This window comes from Megalobrama amblycephala, linkage group LG14 (genome assembly GCF_018812025.1).
Source record: "Megalobrama amblycephala isolate DHTTF-2021 linkage group LG14, ASM1881202v1, whole genome shotgun sequence".
In the NCBI taxonomy this organism is placed as follows: Eukaryota; Metazoa; Chordata; class Actinopteri; order Cypriniformes; family Xenocyprididae; genus Megalobrama; species Megalobrama amblycephala.
Window position 1 is genome coordinate 22,364,798 of NC_063057.1, and position 26,393 is coordinate 22,391,190.

At 41.3% G+C, this 26,393-nt stretch overlaps 3 protein-coding genes across 6 annotated transcripts in view; all 3 read left to right on the forward strand.

Moving 5' to 3' along the window:
* The window catches only part of LOC125246006, a 52,227-nt gene extending 46,592 nt beyond the window's left edge, over window positions 1-5,635 (forward strand). The window contains 1 exon segment of the mRNA XM_048156838.1: window positions 887-5,635. Within this exon segment, the coding sequence (XP_048012795.1) occupies window positions 887-2,628 (1,742 nt within the window). The 3' untranslated portion in view covers window positions 2,629-5,635.
* Window positions 5,636-6,359: 724 nt separating this feature from the next.
* LOC125246029 lies at window positions 6,360-18,081 on the forward strand. Of its 3 annotated transcripts, none has more exons than XM_048156877.1 (3): window positions 6,360-15,729; window positions 16,051-16,160; window positions 16,411-18,081. In XM_048156877.1, the coding sequence occupies exon 1, from the start codon at window positions 13,419-13,421 to the stop codon at window positions 14,490-14,492; it is 1,074 nt and encodes a 357-aa protein (XP_048012834.1). In that variant the 5' UTR covers window positions 6,360-13,418; the 3' UTR covers window positions 14,493-15,729; window positions 16,051-16,160; window positions 16,411-18,081. The 3 variants fall into 3 exon arrangements, with proteins under 3 accessions (XP_048012834.1, XP_048012833.1, XP_048012832.1); XM_048156876.1 differs by having other exon boundaries at window positions 6,360-14,937; window positions 15,139-16,160; XM_048156875.1 differs by having other exon boundaries at window positions 6,360-16,160.
* A 1,342-nt stretch (window positions 18,082-19,423) lies between these two features.
* Window positions 19,424-26,393, forward strand: part of LOC125246012 — an 80,989-nt gene continuing 74,019 nt past the window's right edge. For both annotated transcript variants that reach the window (XM_048156854.1, XM_048156855.1), the window contains exon 1: window positions 19,424-19,545. The gene's annotated coding sequence lies outside the window, so the exon portion shown is untranslated. The remainder of the gene's footprint in view (window positions 19,546-26,393) is intronic.

A 26,393-nucleotide genomic window follows, 5' to 3' on the forward strand; every position in this document is an offset into this window, starting at 1 on the left:
AACAGACGAAAGAAGATCCGTCAATGTGTATTTGATCATTGTTTGTGTTCAGAGGTTATGAGCGCGAGCACATGTAAAGAATTTTCTCTCTTCTTTCAAATGTATCTGTATATGTTATTATTATACAAAGTAAAGGACATGCAATGATATTCGGGTTACAGATGCCAGAAATAATGCTTGTCTATATAATAATGCGTGTTTGTTGCAAAGATATCTAATTATGATAATAATTAAAATCTTAATAATAACATGCTATTGTATTGATATATATATATATATATATATATATATATAGTTACAAAGTAACTAGTAACGAGCTACTTGAGTAGATTTTCATTGGATACTTTTTTACTCTTACTCAAGTAACTACTAGGATTATTACTTTCACTTTTACTTTGAGTAAATATTTCTATAAGTACTTGTACTTTTACTTGAGTACAGTTTTTGGATACTCTACCCACCTCTGCACATCACAAACATCACTACATAATGTATTAGTAAAAAATCATTTTTAACTAGATTTAAAAAAAAAAAATTAAGAAAAACATAAATGCTGTTAGAAGGTTGAAAAATTGGTTGAAAATTAAGGAAGTTATGGTGTTCACAAGCAATTATAACCAGGTTTGTGCATTATAAATCACAGGTGTACTCAATTTTGTTTCAGTGATCACAGGTTTTCTAACTTTTGTGCTAGTGATCAAATGTGTGTTAGCTTTTGTTGCACTTTCTACCTGTCAATTATGAAATAATTCAATTATTACAATTATTAATAGGTGATACAATTTTGAATCATTTGACATTTAAGTGAAACAGAGTTGTACTAATTTATTTTGTATACTGTTTTTATAAATGGACACAAACAATTATTTCCTTTTCCTTTAACCAGCAGAGTTGGAAAAAAGCAAAACCATGGGAAAAGACCACAGTGATGGAAAGAGCTTAAGGGTTACACATGATATAAAGAACAACTGGAGCAGTAAAATGGCTGATGGAAGCAATGAAAACCTGCCCATGTTTAAACTTCTCCTGTCTGAAACATGGAAGAACAGAGATGGATTCTGCAGAAGAAGCACGTTTGGGAAAGAAAACGTCACAAAAGAGAACAAGACCATCATGATGATCGGAGCCACGGGTTCAGGAAAAACCACTCTAATTAACAGCATGATCAACTACATTCTGGGAGTGAAATGGGAAGATGACTTCCGGTTTGTGCTGATAGATGAAGGGAAGCAGAAATCCCAGGCTGAAAGTCAGACTTCAGAGATCACGGCATATCAAATCAATCACATGTATGGTTTCCAGGTCCCTTATTCTCTGACCATAGTGGACACACCAGGATTCGGTGATACCAGAGGAATCTCACATGACCAGAAGATCACAAAGCAGATTCAGGAGTTCTTCTCTAATCCAGGAGGGATCGACCGCATTGATGCCGTGTGTTTTGTAGTCCAGGCTTCACTTGCCCGTCTGTCACACACACAGAAATACATCTTTGACTCCATTCTCTCCATATTTGGGAAGGATATTGCTGAAAACATCCTTGTGCTGGTCACCTTTGCAGATGGGAAAACACCTCCTGTTCTCGAGGCCATCAAAGTCTCTGGCGTGCCCTGCTCCACCAATGAGTCTGGAGAGCCTCTTCACTTCAAGTTCAACAACTCTGCTGTGTTTGCTAACAATAATCAGTCTGCAGGGGATGAGGATGAGGACTCTGACTGTGAAAACTTTGACCAAATGTTCTGGAAGATGGGATTTTCTAGCATGAAAAAATTCTTCACATCCCTTAACACGATGGAAACCAAGAGCTTGTCTCTGACACAGGAGGTCCTGAAAGAGCGACAGCAGCTGGAAGTACTTGTGGAAGGCCTTCAGCCCCAAATCAATGCTGGTCTGACAAAACTGGATGAAATCAAGAAGACAAGAGCAGCTCTGGAGCAGCACAAGGCTGAGATGGAGGCAAACAAGGATTTTGAGTATGAAGTAGAAGTAACTGTCCCAAAAGAGATCAGAAACAACACTGGCTACTACTTATCCAATTGCCAGAAGTGTCACTTCACATGTCATGAAACATGCCAAATTGCAAATGACAGTGAAAGATATAAGTGCAATGCCATGAAAGATGGAAAGTGTACGGTGTGTCCAGGAAAGTGTGCTTGGAATGTGCACTTCAATCAGAAATACAGATGGACTTATGTCACAGAAAAGAGAAAGGAAACCTATAAGGATTTAAAAAAGCGATATGAGGCTGCACATGGACAGGTCATGTCAAAAGAAAACATCTTTGAAGAACTTGAAAATGAGTTTCAGGTTGTTCAGTCAGGTGTGACCAGAGTAATTCAAAGATCTCAAAAGTCCTTGGAGCGACTGCAGGAAATCGCCCTCAAGCCCAATCCTCTGTCCACCCCTGACTACATTGATCTGATGATTGAGTCTGAGAAACAAGAAGCCAAGCCTGGGTTTAAAGATCGCATTCAGTCTTTGATGGCTGTCAGGAAGAAGGCAGAGATCATCAGTAAGTTTTCCACAGGAGAAGTGCTTCCAGAGGATTGGAAACAGTACAAACCTGCAACAAGAAAAAAAGCTTTCTATGATCCAAGAACCTGGTTCAGTTGGCCCAGTAATCACTAAAGCAATAAACCAAAACATGTGGTTCTGTGGTAAGATGCTCTGAATGCATTTTTTATTATACTTACACACACTTTAATACTTTAAAAATACTTTTATGGTGTAGATTCCTGTATTATTTAGCCTATTTTTGTCAGTCTTTTTATTGTCATTTAGTAATACATACAAAGACTCCCATCCCCACAGAACAAGCTTTCACTGCATGTTAAAACATAGTAAATAAAATAAATAAATAAAATCCACATAAATATACATTTATATACATACATATACACATACATACATACACATCAAAATAAATAAATAAATACAAATAAATTAGCAACTAAATAAATAAAATCAGTGTGTGTTAACAGAGGGTAGGCTAATAACAAAAATTGATCAAGACATAATTAACTTGGGATCCATGTTATATATCCAAGTCAAGACCGGCTGCCAAGCAACATTGAATTTACAGCTATTGCCTTTTACTGAGAAACAAATTTTTTCCAGTGTCAAATAGTGCGTAAGATCTCTAATCCATTGTGCAAAGGTAGGTGGATACTTATCTTTCCATTTTATAAGTCTTCTTGCTAAAAGGGTGGCAAAGGCCATCACACGTTTAGCACTGTTGTGTAGTCTAATACCATATTTTGGCACTCCAAAAAATTGATTTCCAAAAGCCTGTAAATTTTGAGCATGACCAAAACACATGCGAAAGACTGGCTTGTTCCATTCTACACATATCACATATTGCATCTACTTTTGATGTGAATTTGGCTGGCTTCACCTTAGACCAGTGCAATCTATAAACAATTTTGAATTGAATGATTTTGTCGCATACAAATTGAAGGAGAATGTATCCTATGTATAGCATCTTGCCAAGACTCCTCTGTCATTTGCACTTCAAGCTTATCTTTCCAATGTTTTTTCAGTGAGATCATAAAAACTTGATTATCTGAATTCAGTACTGAATAAACTGTTCCAATAATCTTCTCAGCATATGGTTTAAGTTCTAGTATAGTTTCTAAAGTAGATTTAGGTGGTGGTAATGGATATGTTTTTGAGCATGATGACAAAAAACTGTGTAATTGCCAAATCCATACATTTAAAATTATGGATTATTTAAAATTTAAAATTATTTAAAATTATACATTTTTTATACAAATGGCCAAGATGGCGCCGGTGTTTGTGGCTTGCCGTCTGCTTCTCAGTTTGTTTGTCTTCACTCTGTCTGCTGTTTTGTGTTCCTCTGCTACGAGCTTGCCAACTCTGTTACAGTACGATCGTCAAACTTTGTTGGAGATTAGATCTTCGATGGGAAAGTTATATACCGTTTTGCCGAGCGGATTTGATGCCCATCTTCCTCCTGCTCGGTGTCAGTCGCCGTCCTGTTTCTGCCGGCTACCCTTTATTCCTCGCTGGAAAAATCGCCGAAGAAGACGCGGAACTCGTGGTGGCTTTTTGGTCAAGTTAAAGGCAAGTTTATTTTCGCGGCAGTTGCCGTTTCAACGCTATTCCTCTGATGGATTCTTTGAAGGGAAAGGATTGCTCTATAACTTTGCGCTCTATGGAAATACCATATCAATGGATTACTCCTGTGCTCCCTGCTACTTGCAGTGATTCTCCCGCTGTCCCGTCTTCCTAAATTTCGCTCACGGAGAGTGAATTTGCAAAATCTACGTTCCCTGCAGTACGAATCGGGTGAGCAGAAACCATTAGCAAAGTTAAAGTTTGCTCTGATAAATGTGCGGTCACTCGCAAGCAAAACTTTCATTCTCAAGGATTTTTTCGACACTCAGAACTTAGACATCTTATTTCTAACAGAGACCTGGTTAAATACTGGTGACTTAAGTTCATTCTCGGAGTTGCTACCATCTAAGTGTGGTTTTTTGAACTCCCCGCGGGCCTCTGGTCGTGGAGGTGGTTTGGCAACTATTTTTAAGAGCAGCTTGAACTGTCGGACTCTGAACACCACGTATTATGCTAGTTTTGAGCTGCTGTTGTTTCAGTTGAATTCCTCAATACTCTGTGCTGTGATATATCGTCCTCCAAAATTCAACAAGGATTTTATACAGGATTTTACAGACTTCTTGGGCGATATGTGTTTAAAATATGACAAACTTTTATTAGTGGGGGACTTCAATGTGCATGTCTGTTGTTCATCAAATCCACTGGCTAAAGACTTTTTGGATTTAATTGACTCTTTTAACTTTGTTCAACATGTTCAGGGTCCTACCCATGAAAAAGGCCACACCTTGGACTTAATTTTATCTCTGGGCCTGTCTGTTGGGGATATTGAAATTCAAAATGCAGTCTTTTCAGACCATATGTTTATTTGTAGTAGCATTTCTACATCATGTGTCACTCAGTCTATTTAGTTCTCCAGGTCGTCAGTTTCGTCATGTAACTCCAGCTACCACTGAGAGGTTTAAGACCTTATTTTCTGCATCAGACATTTTTGCTACTCTTGAAGGCTTTTGTGATGTTACTGCAGCCTTTGATAAATTTAATTCTACATGCTCCTCTATCTTAAACTCCATCGCCCCATTAAGGGCTAAGAGTGCTAAGACCAAATCTGATCCTTGGTTAACTGAGCATATATGTAATTTAAGACGAGCTTGTAGGAGAGCAGAGCGTAGGTGGAAGAAGGATAAGTTACAGGTGTCGTACACCATTTTAAAGGATGCCTTAGTTACCTATCAGAATGCTGTAAAATCTGCTAAAATGAATTACTTTGATGGGCTAATCTCAAGATATCATGGAAATTCAAGAGTATTGTTTAATACAATTAATTCTGTACTTAATCCTTCTGCCACTGGTTCTGCTCTTCCTGCTACAGCGTGTGATGACTTGTTGAATTTCTTTGTTCAGAAAGTTACTGATATTAGAATGCAGATTGTGCCTGTTTCTTTTAATTCTTTATCTATCTCTTGCCCATCAGTAATATTTAATCAATTTTCTCCTCTTTCACTTCAGTCGTTATCAAAGATAATTGGCCAGTTGAAATCTACAAATTGTTGTCATGATGCCATTCCTGTCAAAAATTATTAAAGAGACTTTTGAGATTATTGGCCCAAGCCTATTGACATTAATAAATAAAAGTCTTACAGCAGGAGTAGTTCCTTTCTAGTTTTAAGCATGCCATTGTAAGAACCCCTTTTAAAAAAATCAAATTTAGATCCAAGTGTTTTTGCAAACTATCGTCCCATTTCTAAATTAACCTTTTCTGTCTAAGGTCTTAGAGAAGGCTGTTTTAAATCAATTACAGGCCTTCTTAGTCAATAATGATATTTTTGAAAAGTTTCAATCCGGATTTAAAACAAACCACAGTACAGAAACAGCTTTGCTCAAAGTATTAAATGATATTTTGACTTCAGTTGATTCTGGTGATTCGGTGATTTTAATCTTATTAGATCTAAGGGCAGCATTTGATACTATTGACCACAATATTCTTATTAGTCTTTTAGAAAAGACTGTGGGTATCCGAGACACAGCTCTTGAGTGGTTCAGATCTTTTCTTTCTGATAGGACTTTTTCAGTTAACATCAGTCAATCCTATTCAAAATCTGCTCCTCTGAATTGTGGTGTTCCTCAGGGTTCAATCCTTGGTCCGGTCTTGTTTCTGCTGTATGTGCTGCCCTTAGGTTCTATTTTTAAAAAGCATGGAGTTTCCTTTCATTGTTTTTGCTGATGATACTCAGGTGTATCTACCTCTACAGAAACACGACAAGACAATAATTTGCATCCTTTACTGAATTGTTTGCATGAAGTTAAACTTTGGATGAGCGCAAACTTTTTAAGTTTAAATGAAAGCAAGACAGAGATAATTTGGTTCGGAAAATCTGAGCCTCAAGGCCTTTCCGGTCTGGGGAACCTGGCTCCGTTCAATAAAGCGGTAGTTGAAAATCTTGGGGTTCAGTTTGACGTCTCTCTGAAATTTGACAAACAGATCAGCTCGGTGGTCAAGTCTTGTTATTTCCAACTGAGATTACTATCTAAGGTTAAACCATTTTTGTCATCTAGCAATCTTGAAAAGCTTATCCATGCTTTTATTTTTGTAAGATTGGACTACTGTAATTCCTTGTATGCAGGTGTGAGCCAATTACTGTTAACCCATTTGCAGTTGGTGCAAAATGCCTCTACTAGATTACTGAAGGGTGTTCGTAAACATCAACATATAACACCTATTTTAGCTACTTTACATTGGCTTCCAATTCACTACAGAGTTGATTTTAAATTACTTATTTTAGTTTATAAAGTTCTACATAATTTGGCTCCATCTTATTTAAGTGATCTTCTGCATCTGCATAAACCTCAAAGGAACCTAAGGTCATCAAACCAGATGATTCTAGATGTTCCTAGAACTAGATTAAAAATGAGTGGTGACCGGGCATTTTCAGTAGTGGCTCCGACGCGCTGGAATAGCTTGCCTCTGTATCTTAGACTTTTACCTACATTAGGTTCTTTTAAAAGAAACCTGAAATTGTATTTATTGGAGTTGGCATTTGGCTCAACGCCTTGAGTGAACTAAGTGGGTATCTTTTTTTGCCTATGTTGTTTGTTTTATTTTGCTTTTCTATTTCTCCTTGTGCTGTTGGTCTCCTCTTTCTAATTATTATTGTACAGCACATTGGTCAACCTGGTGTTGTTTTAATTGTGCTTTATAAATAAAACAAACAAACAAACAAACAAACAAATTGATTTGTTGTACAGAATGAGCTGAATATGTCATGTATCACAAATGATCAGATTGTATCAGAATGCTGTTTTGGGATGATGTAATTTTACTGTCACTGAGCGTTTAATCGATTCTGCTTTATAGATTTTGTATCTTTTTCACTTTCAAATATATGATCTTTTTCTAAATGTATTAAAAACATTGACATTGTCAAGTACAATTCAGTTTCAAATCAACATATCTATTTCAGCAAAATACAGTTAACTTGGAAGGAGAACAAAATTCTGAATTCAACACAATAAATTCTCGTTTTCACATTCAGTTGTCTCTCTGTGTTTTTATTCTATTCATCAGTTTCTTTAGAATCAGTAGAATCTCGAAGTATGCATCAAATAAGGTTTTCAGATATTTTCCTTTTGTTAATATTAGTAACACAGTTACAATAACTGTGAGAATAAAGTGAATTCCATTAAGGATTATTTTCCATTCTAAATTCAGTTTCACATGGCCGAACTGCAAAATTCACATGTGCTGGTTCTTTCTTGTTCGCTGATCAAGCAGTATCATGGGCACTTCATATTAATGTTTTCATATTAACAAGTTTCTTGTGTTCATATATATACAGCTGGCACTAATGTAATGGATCTAGCAGTGCTTGAACATATAAATGTTTTTAAAAAGGGTTTGAACACTAATCAAAATGACCTGCATTTGGCTTATAATTGTCTCTGTCACCAAACTGTGTAGTTTCATTTACGTGACTCACATTCATCACAGTTCGTGTATTCGCGAGGAATCGAACCTTGGCCTCGTGGTGTTCGTCCCATGCTTTAGTGCTTTTAAGGGATAATTCACCCAAAAATAAAAATTCAGTCATTATTTACTCACATTGGTGTTGTTGTTCCAATGCCATATGAAAGGAGAAATAAAAAAAATGTCCTGCTTGCTCTCATACATATAATGACAGTGAAGAAGCTTCAGGCTTACAGTTTTTTACAGCAGGACCCATTTCTCAATATTTTCAAAACTCTTCACACAGTTATCCTCACTAACTTTCAACTTGGCACAGCAGTGAATCCGAGAAAAAGCACAAGTTGTGAGAAATCAAGTTTACCAAAAACATGACATGAAATACAATCCATGTTCTTTCTTCTCTGATGTGAATATATGCGTTCACATCTGATAAACGGAGTTCTGGTCTGGTGATGTTCAACTCAGTGAAGAAAGAACAGGGATACTTTTATCCTTTTTTGGGATTTCTAGGCATTGTATTTCATGTAGTGTACTTATTAATCTTGATTTCTCACAGCTTGTGTGTTTTTCTGTGAGTGGGAGTGAACTGTGACGCTGATAAGAGTCTCATGGGCAGGATTTTCATGAAAAAATACATCAGATTTCAGTTTGTTTTTCACCAAACCCTATCATAAACCCCAGAACACCTGGAATATACGCATGTGTCGCATGGGGTCATTCTGTGATACTTTTACATCATTTTTAAAAATCTTGAGCCCGAGCGGGACACTTAATAAATTCTCCTTTTGTGCTCCATAAAAGACAGAAGGGTGTACAGCATTAGATCAACAGCAGGGTGAGTAAATGATGCCTGAATTTTCATTTTAGGGTGAATTGTCCCTTTAAGAGCCTTGTTGGGAAGAGGAGGAAAATTAAAATCTTCCGATGGACCATGATACAGAAAGCCACAGAACTTAAAGTTACTCAAAATGGTAATACGACCGTAGTTATTTCCAGACACCACAGCAGATTTTACATTGTTAGAAAAGAAAAACAAGGAAAAGGAGTATATTTCACATAGTGTACAGGCATATGTTAATGGGTATTAGAGTTACGTTTAGATCTACACAGATTCTTCAAAGAGGACAGACAATAAACATAGCAAGTGGATAGAGAAGACCATTGATATCAGTTGTTCAGACTTGAGTTCATCATTGGATACTTTACAATACAGTCACTCAGACATTTTGATAGAAATACAGCAAACATTATACAGAATTCAATTGATGGGACTTACAGTAGTGTTTTAATGGACAAAGAAGAAACAGTGGAACTGTCAGAAACATGAGGCTGAAAGAAGGATTCTGACTGAAAATATCACAAAAAGATATTCTTAAGAATTTAAATCATCACTTTAACCATTGTTCTACCACACAAACGTGACTTAAACTAACTCGTTAGCTAGCTTGTAAAAATGTAATTGTGAGAAATAAAATTACATCTTTCTCTCTTCTGACTGCCGTTTTCAATCACTCTCTATTCATTCCTTCTTAATGGAAGGAACAGAAGATAAAACACTGTTGTTGAGTTTTATATATATATATAAAATATATATAAAACCCTTCTACCCAGGCCCTACTCGGTCCGCTCTGCGCAGGCCTCGAACCCGTTCTAACAAGGAGGCTAAAGGCTGTGTTGAAAAGGCCCAGTATTTTCCATACTATTTACCGACGCCATCCTTTAAATCTATTCAACATGGTCCATGTCCAGAGCCAGTGAAATGACAGAGTCTGATCCTGATGTCCGCAGCAGACGGGTACCAAGGCCCCCACATCACTTGGTGGATTACGAGGTAGAATACAGAGGCTTCCACCACACATACCCACCTGTTTCCAGACTGCAACTCGCGCACCACAGAGAATCAGAAATGCAAGGTGTACTTTATCAGAGGGAGCTACGGAGATGACACCCCTTACCCGATGGCAGGAGTTGGAGCAGGAGGAAGAAATTACTGGAGAACCATATGCAGGCAAAGATGCTTAAGCAGCGATTCAGCAGCTCAGAGAAGAGAATCAGCAACTGCATAAAACCATTAGAGATGTTACCATGTTACGTCCCCCTTTTGTCTAGGGGTGGTGGGAGAGTAACATATAGAAATAAAAAGTAATAAAGATATGTCCCTTCAAAAACACAGGGCAAAAATGAGAGAGAGTTGGTTCAGTCTGCACTCCCAGAACTCACACGAACACAAAATATCTCTTCAAAAGGTTTATTTAACATAAAGTCTCTTATAACAATCAAGAATAAGGCAAAAATAATAAGGATAACTAACAAGACGCTTCTAGCTTTGGGAGGGGGTTAAAGCCAAAATAACAAACAAAAGGAGTAAGCTAACTGGAGTAAGGGAGTCTAAATAACCTATCAAAACAAAACATCAAAATAAACAACAAATCTGTTACCTGACTGCCTCACTAACCGAAAACAGGGGTTAGTAAAAACAAAAGGGCACCCACCTCCCTACTGCGTCTGCAACATTGATAATGGGGCAATTACACACTGCCACAACAGCAGATACAACAGATGTCTCTTCAAGGAGCTTTCACAACAGCAAATACAACAGGTTTCTCTTAAAGAAGCTTTCACACCGGCAAATACAACAGGTTTCTCTTAAAGAAGCTTTCACACCGGCAAATACAACAGGTTTCTCTTAAAGAAGCTTTCACAACAGCCAAGACAACAAAAGTTCTGGGAGGGAAGACAGGCCACACTCTCTCTGGGGAACAGCCAGCTCCCTCGGTGTAAATGCAAGCTCCTCTCCATACTCTAACAAGGAACAGGTGGCATCAATTGGGCTCCTGCAAGAGGACAGGGAGGAACAGAGGAAATAGGGGAAAAAAACTACACTTCCCAGCAGGCTGTTGGGCATCAGAGAGACAGTGTCACATACACATTCACAGAATTACAAAACAATAAACGATATACGTCCTGGGACGTAACAGACACAAGATAGAAATGGTTGAAACAGCCTCATCTCAGAGTCCCGTCCCTCGGCCCTGTACCAAATCACCGTGTGAGGCCTCTGCAACTCAGACTAAACTTAGACCCATACCAGCTCCATGATCCCACAAGTCCATTGCAGATTGCAGTAGACAGGCTGCTAAAGAGACTGATAATACAGAAGCACGCTATGAATCCCCCAAGTCTGTAGATGATAAACAGGTTAGTACCTCTGCCATTTCAGATGACCTGTGTAGAATGAGTCTCAAGTCACCACCAGAGGGCAAGCCACTATCGCTCAAGTTCCCCTAGCCATCCTCAGTCAAAGCGTTTGACCCAGTCTTATCCAGCACGCAGCCCAGAATGCTACACAAACTATGCCCTACATCAGCAATGGCTGCCTTATCGTGCCCCCTCACCTGTTCTTAGTTTTAGAGAACAGCCAGACTACACCATAAGGCCTTATCATCCACCCAGAGACTTTATCCCTGATGGCCGCATGCCTCCTAATAGAGAGAGCATCTATAGAGGTCCTACACCCTCTATTCCTGACTTTACAGCAGAGGACCCAAGGCAGTTTGCAAGGCTGAAGATATCGCTCAAGAATTTGCTGTCACATGATGCCAAGGAACAGTTCAAATACCAGATTCTGATAGAGCATCTGAAATTTGAGGAGGCCCTTCTAATCGCGGACTCCTATAGTAACTGCCGTTATCCCTATACATACACCATGCAATCACTGTCTGAGCACTATGAACAGCCCCACCAGCTGGCATTAGGGAGAATTGCAGAACTGATGGGTGGCCCTAACATTTGTAGCGAAGATACCCAGGCATTCAGGAGGTTTGCCCTCAGAGTCAGAGCATTGGTGGGGATGCTTGATCAGTTGGGTGACAAAGGAAGCATTGAGTTACAGTGTGGTTCACATGTAGCCAGACTCATGTCTAAACTGCCTCACGATCTTAGAGCCAATTTCAAAAGGTAGGTTCACCCTCTCAGAAACCCCATACCAAACCTGCTTGATTTCTCACACTGGCTTGAGTTTGAACTGCAGGTTCAGCCCACAGATAGTAGAGTTAGTATAGGTGAGATGAAGGGACATGGTGCTTTGCAGAAAGAGGCCCAGCGACCACGCAGACACCCTCTACAGGCAGCTGCCATTTTGCACAGTGCAGAGCAGTTCACAAGCATTACAGCTGCCATTAACTCAGAGAAAGAAACCACTGGCAGGTCTGTGTACTGTCACTACTGTAACAATAAACAGCACTTCCTCAACCAGTGTAGTAATTTTGCACAGTTAACAAATGAGTTGAAAACTAACTGGATTAAGTTGAACGAGATGCTGGAGGTGTGGACGGAAACATCAGGCAGCCCAGTGCCAATTGAAAGTCACATGTAAGGTTTGCACAGGAAAGCACTTAACAGCCCTGCATGACATAAATAGCAGGTCCATGGTGACAAAGAACTTTGAAGTTCAAAAAGAAAGTCAATACCTGGACCGTCCAGTAGGGGGTAGCCAAGTTCTCCTGAAACTCAGCAAGGTGCTATTACATCATGGCAAACATACTTTGATGACCTATGCCACTTTGGATGATGGTTCGGAGCGTACCATCTTACTTCATGATGCAGCACAGCAACTCCAACTCAATGGGCAGCCAGAGAATCTCTCCTTGAGAACGGTCAGACACGGCACTCAAGTCATTTCAGGCGCCAAGGTGTTCTTCACACTTTCCCCTGCCTTTCAGCCCAATAAGAGATTCAAGATAAGGGGTGCATTCACTGCAGAACATTTAGGCTTAGCCAAACATTCACATCCAGTGCCAGCTCTATAGGAGAAATTCAAGCATCTCAAAGGTCTGCCTCTTCAAGGCTTTTCTCAAGTGCAACCACTGTTACTCATTGGCTCTGATCACCACCACTTGATTGCCCCTATAGAGCCAGTGCATTTCAGACCACCAGGTGGGCCAGCTGGTGTTAAAACTAGGTTAGGCTGGACACTGCAAGGGCCTGCAAATGTAGTTCAGCACCAGTTACCAGCACAGCAGTGTCTTTTCACATCCGTTGCCTCCCCAGCATCAGAGCTCCTGCAACATGATGAAAGACTCTGGCAGTTAGACACTTTACCTTACCGTAATGAGAAAGTGGTGACATGGTCATGATGTTATCAAGAGGCCATAGATATGCTTGAGGCCAAGACGGTAAGGGTGAATGTAGATGGAGTGCTCAGGTATGCTACACCCCTCTTGCGCAAAAAAGAGATGCCCAAGCTGACAGCACCGAAGGAGGCAGTCCTCCCCCACCTCAGAGGTTTGGAAAAGCAACTTAGTAAAGATCTAGAGTGGCACCTAAATGTCAGTTGTCTATACCGAGATTAGAACTATGTGCAGCACTCACAGGGGCCCAGATGGCAAGGCTTCTAGAAAGAGAACTCACCCTGGCCATTCAGCAGCTGACCTTATGGAGTGACTCTAAAACAGTGCTGACATGGATTCAGTCAGAATCCTGCAGATACAAAGTGTTTGTGGGCACGAGAGTTGCCGAAATTCAGGAGCTGACTTCTCCTCAGGCATGGCGGTATGTTAAGTTTGAAGACAACCCTGCAGAGGACATCACTCATGGTAAATCACTCTGGCAGCTCTCTCAGCCTTCTAGATGGAACCAAGGGCCAAACTTTCTTTGGCAGGACCCAAAATCCTGGCCCAATAACCCAGTGGAGCCAGCCACAGAGAGCACAGAAGAAGAGAAAAAGGTGAGCTTCTGTGGTCTTACTACAATAGATCTTTCTAAGACTATGCAAGACTTCTCTCAGTTTCACAGTTTCATAGAACTGGTTGAGAAAAGAGTACTAGAACAGTATGAACAAACGAAACAGTCAGGAGATTTATCTGCTTCAGACTATGCAACAGCTGAGATCTCTCTTCTAAAGGAAGCACAAGCGACATGCTTCCCTGCTGAAATTGAGGCATTAACGGCTGGCAAACCCTTGCCTTCTAACAGCCGGTTACTCACACTTGCCCCAGAGCTTGAGAAGTCTACTGACTTCATAAGAGTAGGTGGCCGTCTGCGTCACAGTGATTTGCTTGACCAAGAGACTGCTCACCCCATAATCCTTGGACCCAAACACCCCCTTAGTCAACTTTTAATCCAGCATTTTGATGAAAAAAAATTACATCACCCGGGGCCAGAAAGAGTATTTGCTGAGATACGACGCCGATACTGGATTCTGAGAGGCCGAGAGGCTGTACGTCGACATCAACAAAAGTGCAGTGAGTGCAGAAAATGGCTTGGGAAATCTGAAATCCCACGTATGGCTGATTTGCCACCTGCCCGTCTTCACCTCTACCAACCTGCATTCTATTCAACTGGTGTTGACTGTTTTGGGCCTTTCACAATTAAAATAGGACGGCGCAATGAGAAACAATGGGGAATTATTTTTAAATGTATGACCACTAGAGCAGTATATATATTGAAGTGCTGACCAACATCGGCTCAGATTTTTTCCTCATGGCATTATGCCGATTCATTGCACACAGAGGAAAACTCCATGAACTCTTTTCGGACCAGGGGACTAATTTCAGAGGAGGTGAACAAGAATTGTCAGAAGCATTCACAGCCCTACAGCCCACCCTGCAGAGCCAACTTGCAACGCAGCAAATCCAGTTTCACTTTAATCCCCCAGGAGCTCCCCACTTCGGTGGTATATGGGAAAGAGAAATCAGGTAGCTGAAAGCTGCACTCAACCAGACTCTTGGAGCACAACATGTGTCTGAGGAAGTGCTGACTTCAGTCCTTGTAGAAATCGAAGGAATCCTGAACTCTAAACCCTTAGGGTATGTGTCTTCAGATGTGGCAGATGTTGATCCTATCACTCCAAAGATCATTCTCATGGGGCGGCTGGACTCCGACTTTGTCACGGTTCGCAGGTCTGTGGATTCTTCCTTGTCTTTGTGTGTGTGTGTGTGTGTGTGTGTGGGTGTGATCACCGGGATTGCTGGGCAACTCATTGTTGCTGATTAGCGATTAGCCTCAGCTGGTGCTGATCAGCTATGCTTTATATTGAGTGTGTGTTTGTTCATTCACTGTCGGATTGTTGTTGTTGTTATTCACTCTTGTTCCTTGTCTAGTGTTTCCTGTTCTCCCGTGTGCCGTGCTCCAGTGTTCCTGCTGTGTTTTGGACTACCTGTCATTGTGGATGTTACTGCCTGTCGTTTGTGGATTTCCCCGCTGTTGTGGATTGTACTGCCTGTCGTTTGTGGATCACATTGTCACTGCACTTCTGTCTCGGATTTCATTTGTCCACCCCTTGTAGTCCCTGCGCTACCAAGGACACCTTCAGCACCCACGATCTGCCTTGTTCACTGCTGTTGTTCACGTTATCTTCCTTAATAAATATTTATACTGAATTCCGAGTCATTTAGCCTGACATACTTACCACAAGTTGTATACCCCAAGTCAGAACTGCTGAGCAGGAAGCGCTGGAGACACAGTCAGATCCTCGCTGATCATTTCTGGGCACACTTCATAAAGCAGTATCTACCTGAATTACAAACCCGTTCAAAGTGGATGACTGAACTGGAACAGTGGTGATGATAGTTGACCAGCAACTTCCCAGGGCACTTTGGCCAGTGGGTAAGGTCATAGACACATTACCAGGAGCTGATGGTCAAATCAGAACTGCTGAAGTGCAAGTGGGTGATCATAAATATGTTAGACCAGTAAGTAAGCTAATCCGTTTGCCAGTATTACCAAATGATGACAAAGACTCTTAAGCCTTTTCTGTATTGAATTTACTATGTGTATTGGGGCGGCTGTTGGAAAGGGCCAGTATTTTCCATACTTTTTACTGATTTGATCTTGATATGTGATTGACAGATTAGTTTGGCCCGCCTATAAGAAGGACGACATTTTAGTTCTTACAGCTCTGTCAACTGCTTGCTATAAAGTTGCTTTCATTGTGTGTGCGTTCAAAAGAAGTTAGTGTGTTGTTTATATATCTTATGCTTCTATGATTCTAACATCTTGTTTCTTGTCTTTAGTGTGAGAATTTGAGTTTTAAGCTGTTACCGGTCCATTTTATCATAACCGCGTCATCTTCATAAGTGCGCGAGTCCGGATCCAGCCATCTATAGCGCGCACATTTAATACAGTGAGTTTGTGTATTGCATTATGATTATTAAGATATTAATATGTTAATCAGAATATAGGGTTTTTGCTTGTGAATAACCCTTTCAGTCAGTATTGTTTGGCATGTTTATGGCTGTCGTTTCTACTTATGCGCCGTTAAATAATGGCGCTCTGTCTAATTGTTTTATTTAAATATTTACTGCTGCTGATCTTATGTATAGTGTATTTATTTCAGTTGTGATTTATTATGTATATTTCTTTATTTATTTTAGACACCACACACGTGCCATATGTATGTGAGAGCGTGCATAATAAACGGAGCTTCAGTTGAGCACCGACCTCTGGCTTTGTGCGTTCTTACCGACGCCCCCTGGTGATCACAAATTAAAATAACAATGCCAGTACAGTCCTTTAAAAGCTATTCAACAGGCTGCAACCTCTAACGTCAGTCGCTAGAGCATCTCTTGAGATCAGAGGAGTGAGGTTTACTCACACAGCGACTACTCTCCTCCTGACTACCAGGGGAAAAAAGTTTTGTTTATCTTTTATGTCATTACATTGTTTAGAGCATATGAAACAAAATGGAAAAATAAAGTTTTTGAAAAAATGTCCTCTGTAGTGGACACCAGGACTCCAGGACTCATCAAATTAAATAAGACATGAATAGACATGGAAAGGTAAAAACAATGGGATTTTTTTAAAATCACCAAACAATTTTTGGGTTTCAGGATCTTTTATACCAAACGTTGTATAAAGATGATTCTCAACTATGTTCTGAAAGATTTAACAGATATACCATTTTGCTTTATGCAATAGGTGTGTAAAATGGATATAATTTTTTTTTTTTTTTTTTTTTTTTTTTTTTCCCATTATATACAATGTATCTACACACTGTATGTAATTTGCATATTAATGTGTTCTTGGAGCAACATGTAATGGGAAAAGAATGTTATAATGGGAGTAATAATTGGCAAGATTTTCATAATATCTAATATTTCACAAGAATGTCTATTTTAGTGAGTGTGCACGCTTTCACTGTGTGATTTAATCTATTGAAATGCATTCAGAATACCCCCATGATTCAAGATAAAAAATGCCCCATTGTTTACTACATTGTTTATATATAGAAAATTGAATATAGGTATACGAATAGTGCTGTTTTTCTCCAAGTATCAGTATGTTTAGAAATGTGATAGCTATTTATACAACAATAAACAAGAAGTTAATTAGAGACTTACGTTTTACCCCATAATACCTGTTTTTGGTATATTTCTTCAACGAAAGTAGTTCCAAACAAAGACCACCACAGTTTTGAGTCTCTGAGCAACACGCAACAGTGAATGAATCAGCTGTTTGAACGAGTTGAATGAATCGGTTGAATCTCAATGACTCCCACATTAAGGCTATCCTCAAACTCAGGCAAATGTTTAGTTTCTGAATGAATCAGGTGTTTGAATGAATCGGTGTAATCTCAGTGATTAACTCATTAACAGTGACTTGCTGTCACCTTCTGGCAGTTTTTTAAATTTTTAGTTAAAGTGATGCTGGTCTTTGTATAAATATAAAAGTTATATTAAATATAAAAGTTGTGATACTGTTTTTTGAAACCCTGGATAAAAATGCACATTTTTAAAACTGATTTTGTGGATGTTCATTAAATAGTTATTAAATAGTGATTGTGTGCTCCACATTTTCAATGTATCAAGTGAAATGAGTTAAGTGTACTGGTGCAGCCCTCCACAACCACCCCATTTTCTCATGTGGCCCCTTGGGAAAATGAATTGCCCACCCTGATGTAAGTCCCGGTGTCCTCTACTGAAGACATGTATGAAATCAATGTCCTGTTTCATAACAGAAAGTCATATTTTGATTTGAAACCCCATAACATTTTCCTGAGATGTTGATTTATAACAAACAATTTGAAAATTATTCAGATGTAAACAGTGTAATTATAATTAGTTATAGTTACTAGTTACTTCTCACAAATAGTAACGGAGTTAGTAACTGAGTTACATCATTAGAAAAGTAACTAATTACCAGGGAAAGTAACTATTGCGTTACTTAAAAAAATTAAAATATGTCAAATAACTTGAATGCCCCCAATATTAAATATAAGTCTAAGAATAAATAATTCTTGATCTGACTCTGACTCGTTTCTCTGTACTGTCATTAAAGAAAACGTAGTTTCATATTTATGTTTAAATAGTCCTATGTTATGTTTTAAATTCATTTACTTGATTATGAAAAGTGAACAGCATGAGTAAGATGCATCATAAGATGCGCAATATATCGGGAGTCATGGGGTGGGTCAGACATGATTTTGACCACTTCATTAAGTTTTGTTATGTAGAAAGCCTTTCTTTAAAGTGAATTTCGTTTTGTAAAAATTGTATCTTAATTTTAATTAATGTTTCATCAACCAATTGCCTGGATTTAATAAATAAGAAGCAAATATAGCAGACAATTTAATCATGGCAGGCGTGGGCGCGATCACTGCATGGCTCGTGAACTGGAGCGCGTCTTATTGGCTAAATGAACCGAAACTCAGCGGCTGCTTGCCTCGCAGACATGAGAAATATATCTATAGAAAGCTTGACATATCTACTTTAAAACGAAATAATTAAAAACGAAAAGAGTCTACTCTGATTGTGTAATCCGAATGAAATGTGCATTTTCTCTCCAGTATGCGGAGATGATTAGAGTCAGTAATGTCAACTTCATCTTCGCAGCGACACTGATTCAGAAAACATTACTTTATTAATAAACAATTAAAATGTCTCATTGCTGTTTTTTGTCATATTCATAATCATTACTTTTGCCGGTTCTTTATGGCAAGCGTTATGTGTGCGCTATAGCCTATTACGCTCATTATTATGGTTTATTCTCTCCAGTATTTAAGAAATTAAATTAATATAAATGTGATTAGTCAACTAAAAGCTTTAATGAATAACTACTAGTCGACTAGAACAACTTATTTCACATATTATCGATCCAGCATGTCACAAAGGGTGTTCTGGTTTGAGCTCGCGGTCCGCTCGCATGCTGACACACACACACACACACGCACACACACACACACACACACACACACACACACACACACACAGAGCATCGTTCATTATTATCAGTTTAAAATTATAATTGTGTATGACTAACTGCAGCACACATCAGAGAAAAAATCTTTGCAGGTCCTATGAGAGAGAGCTGGATGAAAACCACTTCAGTGAGCTCTATAAGGTCTCAGGTCTATATATATATGACGACTTTCGCTTCTGAGAAACCCGGAAATGTGAAAAGGGTCGTTAAACAAGAGAAGAAGAATCGAAACTGAAAGTGTGCCTTCATCTTCAGAGAAGACGCCATTTTCAGACCACCGAAAACCAAAACGGTTTCCATCATAACTATTGGTAAGTTCAGTAATATCCTTCTCATAATAACTTCCATGATGTTGTGATGTGTGTCTGTATTAGATAATCTCTGTTTTTCCTGACGAGCCCGACTGTGTGTTTGATTATGGGAGGCATTTCCGGTTTGGGGAATTTCCACTCAAAAAGACTGAAACAAATCAATAGTTTGCGCTACTAATAATCTGTAACGCTATTTTAATGTGACGTCACATTGTATGACAATCTGTGGCTCTTTTCAGTCGCTGCGTTCTGTTCCCCCTGATTATTTTCTGTTTTCTTTTGTATCTCGATGCGTTTGTGGTTGTTCTCCCCATTTAATTTCCTATATATTCGACTAATAATTCACTGAATGCCCTGAGAATCTCTCATTTATATCTCCTCAAATCCTCACATCTCTTTCCAGGTTTGTTTTCACACAGATGCTTTAAATGTAATTGTCTTTCACCTCTAAACATATTAGCAGTTTTTACTGGAATGTTTTTCTAAAGCAGGTAGATATGATAATGCGGGACCCAATGCAACAGAGTGCGGCGCGGGACTAGATTTGATTGGCGGGTGCGGGCGGTTAAGTACTTTGGGTTGCGGGAGAATAAAACGATAGAAATATCTCAAAATAAAATGTCTAAAAACAAAATAACAAATAAATGTTGGTTCATCTATTGCACAAAAGCAACAAGAACAAGTAAAACAAAATAAAACCTATAAAACCTATGTTTTTGCGCCACCTGATGGTGATTTCATGAACAAGCGTCACATGTGACTGTTGCACTTCTGATGATGCATGAAATACAGATGGAGGGAGGAAGTGAAAAGCAGAATGGACGAGGTGGGGGAAAGTCCTTAATGTACTGGTTTAGACACAATTACAAGAGAGGTATAAACAGAAAATCACATGATTCTATTTCTTACGTTATAAAGAGGAGCGATTTTTCTACTGAATTGGACTATAAGCAATTTTTCCAAGTTTTTCCCTTAAGTATGAGACTTAAAGGGATAGTTCACCCAAAAATGAAAATTCTGTCATCATTTACTCACACTCAGATTGTTCCAAACCTGTATGAATTTCTTTGTTCTGTTGAACACAAAGGAAGATATTTTGAAGAATGTGGGACACTGAACAGTTCTGGGTCACCATCATACCTGTCAACATATGGGTACCATAATCCAGGAGACCGGGGGTGGGGGGTGGTTTGGGTAAATACATTACACTGAAGGTCATAATGGCCAGTGTGCCTCTCTGTGGGGTGAAAAAGGTGACACTAAAACTAAATAATTGGAGGGGGGTCTGGGGGAATCATTTTTGTGATTTTAACATGTAAACAAAGCATTCTGGTGCACTCTGACAAGAAAATAAATGGGAAAACAACATTTGATTCAAGTTAAAAAAAATATATATATATAAATATACACTACCGTTCAAAAATTTAGGATCGGTAAGATTTTTAATGTTTTTAAAATAAGTTTCATCTGCTCACCAAGGCTGCATTTATTTAATTAAAATTACAGTAAAAACAGTAATATTGTGAAATATTATTACAATTTAAAATAACTGTTTTCTATTTGAATATATTTTACAAAGTAATTTTGTTACAATATAGCCAGACGGAGACAGCAGGTAAAAGTTAAGGTGGTTTATTTGACACAAACAGAGTGGATTCAGAAGACAGGTGAGTAAAAGGCAATGGTAGTTGAGATGAATGAATGGATGATAATACTGTCCTTTGTATTTGCAGGAAGATCACTGGAGAATACTGAAGATGATGCTGGCGGAAGACACTCACACACAGACTTGGAGCACAGGAGGGAACACGGAGACACTGGAGACAGGTAGATATCGACTGGAGTCCTTGAGGTAAGCATAGAGGTAAGTATCCTGTAATGCGAATGAGACCGGACAATGTGACTGTGTGTGTGAGTGTCTTAAGTAGTGCTGGTGATGAGCGTGATGATGAGATGCAGGTGACAGTGATTAGTACTCAGGGGAAGGTGCTCGCTGTGATTGGTGGGTGCTGGAGCCTGGCGTGTCTGTTACAGTACCCCCCCTCCACGGCCGCTCCTGAGGGCCGAGGACCCCGACGTCGTGGTCGTCTTCCTCTTCCACGAGGGGCAGGTCTGTTGGGATGAGCAGCGTGGAATGTGTCTAGCAGGTTGGGGTCAAGGATGTCGTTACGTGGAACCCAGGAATGTTCCTCTGGACCATAGCCCTCCCAATCCATGAGATATTCGAGCTGACCACCACGGCGCCGGGAGTCCAGGAGCTCTCACACCTCGTAGGCAGCTCCATCCTCCAGTATGAGTGGAAGGGGGGGCTTATCCTCGGTCACACCAGGCTCTGTGGAGGAAACAGAAGGGTGGTGAGGTTTTAACAAAGACACATGGAATGTGGGGTGAATGCGGTACTCAGGTGGTAACTGGAGTTTGTAGGTGACCGGGTTGACCTGCTCGAGGATGGTGAATTGGCCAATGAACCTGGGACTCAGCTTACGGCATGGGAGGCGCATGCGGATATCTCTGGTGGACAGCCAAACCTTCTGTCCTGGCTGGTAGATGGGAGCTTCGGAGCGACGACGGTCTGCAGTAATCCTGCGCCTCCGCAGAGCACGTTGTAGTTGATGGTGGGCTGAGTCCCAGATCCTCTCGCTTTCTTGGAACCAGTAATCCACCGATGGTACATCAGATGGTTCCCCGGTCCAGGGGAACAGTGGGGGTTGGTAGCCGAGTACGCACTGGAAGGGTGGGAGTCCAGTTGTCGGTTGGCGCAGGGAGTTTTGCGAGTACTCGGCCCAACCCAGGTACTGGTTCCAAGAGTCCTGGTGGCCGTGACAGAAGGTATGGAGGAAGCAACCGATCTCCTGGATTTTCCGTTCCGTCTGCCTGTTCGATTGTGGATGGTATCCCGACGATAGGCTGACGGTCACACCTAGGAGTGAAAAGAAGGCTTTCCATACACGGGAGATAAACTGTGGACCTCTGTCAGATACAACGTCTTCGGGGATACCGTAGTATCGAAACACATTGTTGAACATTATTTCAGCGGTTTCCATAGCTGTGGGAAGTCCTTTCAGAGGGATAAGACGACAGAACTTTGAGAATCTGTTCACTACGACAAGTATGCAGGTACATCCACTGGAGGCTGGGAGATCTGTGACGAAGTCCACTCCTAGGTGTGACCATGGTCGATTTGGAACGGGCAGAGGTAAGAGCTTGCCTGATGGTAGAGTGAGGAGTGAGCTGAGTGAATGAGTGGAGTGCGCCGTGTCCTGATGATATACTGCAAGCCCGGTGGACAACCCGGCGGAGTGGCGGTGGAGGCATTGGAAGAGGGAAGGATCTCGTTAGACCAGGTGATCGGATTGACGAATAACTTCTCTGGTAGAATGGTTACAGGTTCTTCAGGGTTTTCCTCGGGAGCATGGAGTCTTGAGAGAGCGTCAGCTTTAACGTTCTTGGAACCGGGTCGATAGGAGATCGTGAAGTTAAAGCGAGTAAAAAAGAGGGCCCAGCGGGCCTGTCTAGGGTTCAGTCTCTTGGCTGCTCGGAGGTACTCGAGGTTCTTATGGTCAGTGAGGACCAAAAATGGATGTCTGGCTCCTTCTAGCCAATGCCTCCACTCCTCTAGGGCCAGTTTGACAGCGAGGAGTTCGCGGTTGCCGATGTCGTAGTTCACCTCCGCCGGGTTGAGCTTGCGGGAGAAGGCACATGGATGGAGTCGGCTCGGATTCCCCTGCTGCTGTGACAGTACCGCTCCTACTCCGGTGGTAGAAGTGTCTACTTCCACAATGAAAGGTTTCTTGGGGTCAGGATGCACCAGGAGCGGAACGGTGGTGAAGGCAGTCTTGAGTGAGTTGAAAGCTTCTGTGGCTGCAGGAGTCCAGGATAATGATTTGGGTTTGTTTCGGAGGAGGCTTGTTAGAGGGCAGGTAATGACGCTGTAATTATGGATAAAACGTAGATAGAAATTGGCGAAGCCGAGGAATCTTTGGAGTTCCTTCACAGTTGACAGTGTTGGCCAGTCTCTGATCGTCCATCCGGATGCCACTGTGATCGATGTGATATCCAAGGAACTGCACTGAGGTCTGATGGAAGGAACATTTCTCGGCTTTGAGGTAGAGCTGGAAGTCTCTCAGGCGTTGCAGGACCTCCGCAACGTGTCGGCGATGGTTGGCCATGCTCCAGGAGTAGATCAAGATGTCGTCGATGTAGACCAGTACAAACTTGTGGAGAAACTCCCGGAGAACCTCGTGGATGAAATCCTGGAATACGGAGGAGGCGTTGACCAGGCCATACGGCATCACGAGGTATTCATAGTGGCCAGTGGGCGTGACGAAGGCGGTCTTCCACTCGCCCCCCCTCGCGTATCCGGATAAGGTTGTATGTGCTGCGGAGGTCCAACTTGGTGAACACAGTGGCACCACGGAGATGTTCCAGGGCCGCTGGGACGAGAGGAAGGGGGTACCTGAACTTGACAGTGACTGCATTGAGAGAACGGTAATCAATACATGGACGCAAGCCTCCATCCTTCTTCGCCACGAAAAAGAAGCTGGAAGCAGCAGGGGAAGTGGAAGGTCTGATGTATCCTTGAGCCAAAGCCTCCTCGATGTACTCCACCATGGCCTTCTCCTCCGGGATGGAAAGAGGGTAGATCTTACCCCTTGGCACTGACGCACCCGGAAGCAGGTCGATGGCACAATCCCATGGCCGGTGTGGTGGCAGCTTGGAGGCTCTCTTGGGGCAGAAGACATTAGGCAGCAGTAACATTGTGGAATATCCACGGAACGTTTCTCTAATGGACTTTCAATGGAAGTGGCACAGACAGGAAGAGACTTGGAACTTGAGAATCTTGGAACAGGTAACAGAGAAACACTGAGGAAAACAGGTGTCGCCCCACTTCAGGACTTCCCCATTCTTCCACGAGAGGATGGGGTTATGCTGCTCTAACCACGGGCGCCCTAGTATCACGTCAGCGGTGGAACCCTCCAGAACCAGCAATTGAATGTCTTCGACATGCAGTAATCCAACTTGCAGATGCAGCAATTCAGTCTGACGGCTGACATGTCTTCTACTCACAGGTTTCCCAGTTATTGAGTGGATCTGGAAGATTGACGGCGTGGTCTTGGTTTTGAGTCCGAGCTGACGGCAGAGGGCGCCGGAGATAAAGTTTCCCGCGGAACCAGAGTCAATGAGGGCGGACGCTGGAATGGAAATATCAGCAGCAGTAAGTGTTACATTTGTGGTGAGTGGCTTACAGGTAGGGTTATTGGATACAAAGACACTCACCAGAGAACGTGGAGGATGGGTTGGGCATGAGGAGAGTACATGCCCAGGAGATCCACAATATAAACATAAATGGTTGCTCATCCTCCTCTGCTGTTCAGCAGGTGAAAGCCGTGTGGAATCCACTTGCATGGGTTCGTGGGCTGGTTCTGGGGTGCTGACGGATTCTGGCCAGCAGAGGATGTCTGTGAGCTGCAACTGACCCTGGTGCTCGTCGAGACACGACTGCATACGAGTGGCGAAACGGATTGACAGCTGGATGAATCATTCTAGGCCGATGTTATCCTCGTATGCAGCGAGATGCAACCGCACTCGAGGATCCAATCCCTGACGATAAGTAGTGAGTAACGCTTGTTCATTCCAGCCACTTCTGGCAGCAAGGGTTCTGAATAGAAGAGCATATTCGTTAACAGGCATTTTTCCTTGTTTTAAATGATAAAGTCTCTCACCAATGGAAGAATCCCAGGAAGGTTTTCCGAATACTTCTCTGAAGTGTTCAACGAAATCAACATACTTCTGTGTGACTGGAGTTTTTGTGACCAAATGGAATCGGCCCACTGCAGAGCTTTCCCAGAAAGTTGTGAGATCAAATACGCTACCTTAGACTGTTCCGTTGGGAACAAGTGCGGTTGCATCTCCAGGGTCAGCGAGCATTGGAGGAGGAATCCGTTGCAATCCTCCGCCGAACCAGAGTAGGGCGCTGGTTTGGCCATGGGACTGGCGTAAACTGGCGGTGAAGAAGAGGTGGCGGTGGATGCGGAAGTGATGACTGGTGCTGGAGCAGGTGACTGTACTGGTGAAGGCGCTGGTTGTGGAGATGGTAGATGAAAAGTGCGACGAAAGGCGTCCACTAAATCCTGGAATGGATCGGTTGAACTCATGTTTGTGTTCCGCTGTTATGGTCCGGTCTTCTGTTACAATATAGCCAGACGGAGACAGCAGGTAAAAGTTCAGGTGGGTTATTTGACACAAACAGAGTGGATTCAGAAGACAGGTGAGTAAATGGCAATGGTAGTTGAGATGAATGAATGAATGGATGATAATACTGTCCTTTGTATTTGCAGGAAGATCACTGGAGAATACTGAAGATGATGCTGTCGAAAGACACTCACACACAGACTTGGAGCACAGGAGGGAACACAGAGACACTGGAGACAGGTAGATATCGACTGGAGTCCTTGAGGTAAGCATAGAGGTAAGTATCCTGTAATGCGATGTGACTGTGTGTGTGAGTGTCTTGAGTAGTGCTGGTGATGAGCGTGATGATGAGATGCAGGTGACGGTGATTAGTACTCAGGGGAAGGTGCTCGCTATGATTGGTGGGTGCTGGAGCCTGGCATGTCTGTTACAAATTTATTCTTATGTTGGCAAAGCTGAATTTTTAGCATCATTACTCCAGTCTTCAGTGTCACATGATCCTTCAGAAATCATTCTAATATACTGATTTACTGCTCAAGAAACATTTAATGTGTACAATTGTACAAAATATTTGTGTACAATATTTTTTTTCAGGATTCTTTGATGAATAGAAAGTTCAAAAGAACATTGTTTATCTGAAATCTAATCTTTTGTAA